General features: G+C 35.8%; 1 protein-coding gene across 1 annotated transcript in view; it reads left to right on the top strand.

The window, feature by feature from the left end:
- nkain2 (Na+/K+ transporting ATPase interacting 2) overlaps positions 1 to 6,251 on the top strand; it is a 124,127-nt gene that overhangs the window by 84,617 nt on the left and 33,259 nt on the right. Inside the window, exon 5 of the mRNA XM_015395386.1 lies at positions 3,130 to 3,330. Coding sequence (XP_015250872.1) covers positions 3,130 to 3,330 — 201 coding nt within the window. The remainder of the gene's footprint in view (positions 1 to 3,129; positions 3,331 to 6,251) is intronic.

The following is a 6,251-nucleotide window of genomic DNA, read 5'->3' as shown; positions in this document are numbered from 1 at the left end:
GATTCATGTCAAAAATACCGAACTATCCCTTTAAAGCAGCGCTGACGAGTGACCAATAGAGATTCCCCTTTCCGAGGATTCTCAGGTACAACAAACTGAATCAAGCTGCAAGTGACCTTCTACTCTGCCTCCATTGAGACCTTTCTGGAACAACCGGGTGCAGGAAGGCCCCGAGAAGGATTCCAGACATGGCACAGAGAATATGTGCCTTCTTTCCTCCCTAAAGGAAATCGTCAGCACCAAATGTCGTCCTCAAAAACCACTACCCAGCACATCACCTGTATGGACCTATGCCCTCTGACAAACGCTACAGGCTCACACTATCAGACTGAAGAATCATTTTTACCCTTGGGCCATTAGATTCTTACTCTCCTGATTTGCAAGAACATTAACTGACCTCCTTGGAGATCATGTGCACTATAAAAATGTATTTATTAATACACCACACACTCTCACCACAAATGCATGCCCACACACATAAACAATTGCACATGTACTGTGCACACAGAATAGAAAATAGATCATTTGTGGGATATTTTTGTTTCTTTTCTGTTTTCATAATTACTATCCATTGCCTATTTATTTTCTTTTTCTTAAATTTAGAGCAATAAGGGTGAAACTGTTTTTATTGTATCTGACATCTAAGGACAAAATATGCACTACCGAAATACTTTGAATAGAGAAAATTCCCTTCTTATTTTCAACTGCTTTATTAGTGCGTGTTTTTTATTTTTCATGAAATATAATATTTTATATTTAGAAACTGCTTCATGCTGTACTAAAACCAAAGTTTAGGTATGGTGGTTTTTTTTGTTGTTGTTTTTTTTGTCCTAATGGGTTACAGGTTTTAGCCATAAATAACTGCAGAGCGGTCTGACCGCATTGTGGAACATTTTTCCTCCTATTCACACTTTCATTACCCTCACAAATAAAGAGCATTCAACAGAATTAGCAGCACTGAATCCTGCCTGATCTTAATGACATTTTCCAAATTCTGCTTTTAACTGTGGATTACATTTGTTTGTGTGTGTGCGGTTTTTAAATAGGCTCATTAGCTAAAAGCGCTGATGGATAATACCTCAGTGAAATAATTACTAGCCCTTTCCTGGCCCCTTTTAACAGAGAGTAAAAGAGAGTGTGTATAGAGAAGCAATGAAGGAAGGGGGTGTGAAAAAGAAAGGTATATAAAAAGAATTGGGGAAAGGAAAGAAGGCAGTGGCAGAGAGAGGAAGAATGATGGCAAGGATGAAGCAGGGGAAAAATGTTGAGACTTTATTCATTATAAAGAGGAGCACAACAAGGGGAGATGGCATTAATCAGAGCTCTGTGCTAATGAGGCATTTACTCATTATACAGAAATAGAGAGAGGCCGAGAAAGAAAAAGGCAAGAGAGAAAGGATGGGCTGAAATGCAAATTAATTGAAAGTGAACAGGGGTAAAAATAGGGAGGCTAGTGCAGAAAGGTGAAAGAGTCAAGTGTGTTTGTGGCGAAGCCTGAGCCAAATGTAAAGTGTGAAATGACATCCTCCGAAAATGATCAGGTACCAGCACCCTGTTTAAATTCCCTCTCAAGGGATTAAAGATGAATTAAGTAATTTAAACAGAATGGCAGTATATGAGGGTGAGTATAAAAATTACAACTTCCCAGCGTTTATTGGAGAATAGCTGCAGGCTATAGTTTTATCACAAATGGCACAATTTCTGGGAACAAAAAAGCAATTTCATTTCGATGGAAAAACACAAAAAATATGGCTTTCATAATGGTTTTTAAATCATATCAGGACATTTTTTTTTCTTTCAACACAGAAGCCATTCATTCAGCTAGTAGCTGATTGAACAGGTTTAATGCCTGTTAGCATGGCTTTCTCTGGAAATCTCTATTTTTTGCAACTAAGTGTTTATTATGTGTTTTAGTACGGCAGCTATAACTAGTTGCTTGGATATCTTTAACCCCTACAATTGAAAAGAGTAATTTGGAACCTGATCAAACACTGCAGCTGACTGTGCTGTTATAAAATAAAATTATAGAGAAAATCTTACAGAAAAAATTCTAATAAAACTTCCAGTGAGAAAAAAAACAACAACATTTTATGCCGAGAGCTTTATGTAAAATAGTTTTGAATTTTTTTTTTTTTTTTTTAAGTGGTTTTGAGCAGATGTATCTATGAATGTGATACATCTGCTCCACCTGTGGACTGATCATGTTTGATATTATTCACTCAATACTGTTCTCTGAAATGATCCTGTTTTTTTAAATTGTTTTCTAATTCACTGAGTGTCCCTAAATTTTAGCAAGCCTTCCATATATACAATCGTTTCCATATTCTTTCTCCTTCTTTTAAATTTAGCAACATGTTAAAACACATTTTTCAACATGTATTTCACATTATGTTATATCATGTGGTTAATCCTGTTTGCCAAATTTCACATATTCTGCTACTGTTTTCATCTGTGATGTTTGTTTTGATGAAATCTGATCTTTTCTTTACATAATATTTCTATTCATAACTCAAACTAACTGTTAGCTAATTTCCTTTAGTGATTGTTTTAAATTAAATCTGAATAACTGCTATGACTAAGTTATGTCCTTAATTATCAGGAGCATTTGGTATGGGTGTAAATGGGGGGTCAGCATTGGTCAGTAACTATGCAGAGAATGTTTTGACCCTCCTACTGTAGTACTTCATCCCCCCTAGTTTGCAGTTTTCTGCATAAATCCTTCTGTGCTACCTCAAACCAAAGAAGTTGCCGTTTAGTTGCTGACCCTTAGATGACACCACAGACAGACAGCCTCTTTTCTCTCTCTCCCACTCAAAGACCAGCGAGCAGCCTTTAATGATCTCCAAACCCAGGCTCTACATCTGTGTTTTTCTTTTTCTCTCTGACCTCCTGTCATTCTTCCATTTCCCTGCCTAATGTACACGACTGCATATGATTTAGATCTAAACTAAAACATCATTAGAATAATAAACTCCTCATCTATTTTAAGTAACCTCTACAATCCAGTTTGTTTAAACTTGCTCCGACTTTCAGCCTGTGCTCACCTCTATCTTAGGATGTAATTTAACTCACCTTCTCTCTGTCTGTCTCTGACCGTCTGCTTGCCTGTCTTTCTGTTTGTCTCCCCAGGAGTCTGACCTTGTCCTGACATTCAACCTGTCAATGCATCGCTCCTGGTGGATGGAGAACGGACCTGGTTGCAGAGTGACACCCATCACCCCCCCTCCATCTTGGGCACCTGAGGACCACAGATATATATCTATATCTGGCTGTCTGATGGACTTTGAGTTCATAGAAGTGGCTCATTCCTCACTGCAGATACTCCTGGCTGTGAGTATTTCTCCTTAACACAGTTTCTCTTAAGTCAGTGCAAATACATTTGGTTGGTAAAGGCCTTAAAACAAGCTAAATTGGTGAGATAATAGCAAGCTCTTCTGTAAGTACAATTTATGGTCAATCTTAAATATTATGCATCTATCTTACATAAGCATATCTTAGCTAATGGCTGGGAGCAGAGTTTACATCAATAAATAAAGGCAGCCGAGGAGAAATAACAAACGCCTTAGTTTTTTTTTTTTTTTTTGTTCATTTAATGCCCATCAAGGGAAGTAATGATTGATGTAAGGATTTTATGTAGAAATTCATAACAATTTTGTCCTTCATCTCACTACTCTTACATACTTACATATTCTAAGGCACGTGATAAAAATTTATTTATCATTATAAATATGCATTTCCTGCTTTTTTAGCCAGATCCAGGACTGTCTTGTGATAAAGAGTTTTAAAGGAGAGAGACACAAATGTAGAAAACCTAAGCCGTTTTTCTCATATTAACAGGTTAATTAATTACATGATTTAAAAAATTACAACTGTTATATTTTTGACGAAAATATTTACCCTTTTTATTTGGGACTTTTAGGTTTTAAATTACAGATGTGTTGGCTCAATTCAATCTCTAGCTTTTTTGATCATCTATGATATTCTGTAGAAAAATGAACCCCGTTTGCTCCACCCCTTTAAGAACCACAGTGAACATCATTCAATCATAGCTTGCTCTTTTCTATCTTTGCAAAAATCAGGTAGAATCGTAAAAAAATGTCAGTTACTGCAAACTGTGTAATCCAGCAAACCTATTCAACCTACAGTATAAGGCAGAATTATCTGTAATGAGATTAGATATGCATCATTATGAGATGAATTACATATTACTTTACATATTAATTTTTAAATTAAATGTAGAACCTGACAAAACTGGAAAAAGCCCAAAATCAATAGACTATTTTATTCATGTTTGGGATTCATAGGGATTGCATCACTGCTTTTTTAGCTGAATATTTCTGTAGGAAATAGCCTGAATTTTCTATTAGATGATTTTCGTTACATGTTTTTTTTAATAAATCTAAACAATAAAGTCAAGTAACATTTCTGTGATATGTTTCTTATTAAGAGCAAAGTCACACCAGCTTTTTTATTGTCATCACACCGTCACAAGTACAGAGCAATGAAATTAACTCTCTGCATTTAACCCATCCCCTTGGAGAGCAGTAGGCTGCCATTGTGCGGCGCCCAAGGAGCAGTGTGGGGTTAAGGGTCTTTTACTCAGGGACCCAGAGGGGAAGTCTTTGGGAATGGGACTCAGAACCTCAGAATTTAAAGCTCTGTGCCCTAACCATTAGGCTGCCACTCCCCCATATTTCCCCCCCACACCTTTTTTTTAGGCTTTGCAGTGATACAGGTCACCAGTTAAACAGGATATTTCTGTAATGTTAAAACAATCGTAGTGTAATGTAGTATATAACAGAAGCAAAGTTTTCAAGCTCTAAAATTTTTCCGTAAATTTATGTCAGGGGACAATTAACTATAAATTTTGGTAAATTTTTTAACATGTTAAGGCCTTCAAAAAGCAAATTAATTTGTCAGGAGAAAAATTTAAAAAAGGAAAACAAGAAATATAGGAAAAAACACTAAAATTACAATAGGCCTTCGCAAATTAGCAGGATTAAAGCTGTTAGCATTGGTAACAGCCTTCTCAGTGTGTTTTCTAAGAAAGTTGACCTAACCATATTTCCCTCAGGAACAACTTCCACACTGAAGGGTGTTGTTTTTAACCTCACCTTATAGAGCTTAAGGTTTTGTCATATCAGCCGATTTTCTGGTGCATTACTAGCTTTAAAATTTGAATTAAACCATTGAAAGTAGGATTAAATAATCACTTTGGAGATGCTTTATGAATGACCCACAGGTTCATAATACAAACTTATTTCGAGGAGTTCCTTTTTGCTTGTTACAGCTGTGCTTCGTTGTAAACTCCTCCCCTCTCCATTAATTAAAAATGCTCTCGAATGCTGTCTAAGAGTATTTGAACATGTGCTTAGATATGACTCATTCACTCCAAAAAACATACTTTTTCAAGCTTCTAAACATCTGAATACCAGTCAGTTTTTTTAAATAATCCTAGTTTTGTCCTTGAAGTGAATTGGTTTTAATATAAAAAGCTTCTTTTTAAAGGTTTGCAAGATGTTTATATATTTTAACTGTAAAATATACTCCAAATTATTGTATATTCACCTGCTCTTTGATGAATGTTGAACCGATGTTTGTCACTCTGACACTGTGTAGTACTGGAACATGCATTGCTGAAAATCAAGACCCTTTTTCTATTTGAGTTCTTTGCAGAAAAAAAGTGTTTTGTTTTTATTTTCTTGTCTTTTTTTGTTTTTTTGTTAAGCACAGAATTAAATAAGCTTTAGACTTTTCCCTCTCATTTATATACAACAAGCTATTAATACGCTCCTGAGAGAGTGTACTTAAGTTTTCCATTAGCCTTCCTTCGTCATGTTTAATTGTTTTAAAATCAAATATCTGCTCTCTTATGCTGCATTTATTCACAATTTTATATTTTTTCCCTCTCCTTTGTTGTCAAAATGCGATACTTAAACACATTAGACCAGAGAACAGGGAGACAAAGAAGGAGCAGGAAGGAAGGAACACCTGAGATTTTTCATTTCAGTATCTCCTCTGTAGCCCAACTCTGATTTTGCAGAATGCTCCAAAAAAAAATGAACACTTTCACCAATAAACAAGCTGGTGTTTTTTTATTTTGCATGTCTGCATCATGACGAATGTCTGTCTTTTTGCTGTTTTTTTTTTTTTTGCTGGATCTTTCTCCCCTATGCACTGCTGTTCCCTCTCATCATGTGCTTACTGTGTCTCTCTGTAAATCGATAGTGGTACTTATAGTGTGGCTGAGT

This window comes from Cyprinodon variegatus, unplaced genomic scaffold (genome assembly GCF_000732505.1).
Source record: "Cyprinodon variegatus isolate N-32 unplaced genomic scaffold, C_variegatus-1.0 Scaffold738, whole genome shotgun sequence".
NCBI lineage: Eukaryota > Metazoa > Chordata > Actinopteri > Cyprinodontiformes > Cyprinodontidae > Cyprinodon > Cyprinodon variegatus.
Note: the sequence above shows the minus strand (reverse complement) of the source record. Positions and strands in the feature narration are given on the sequence as shown.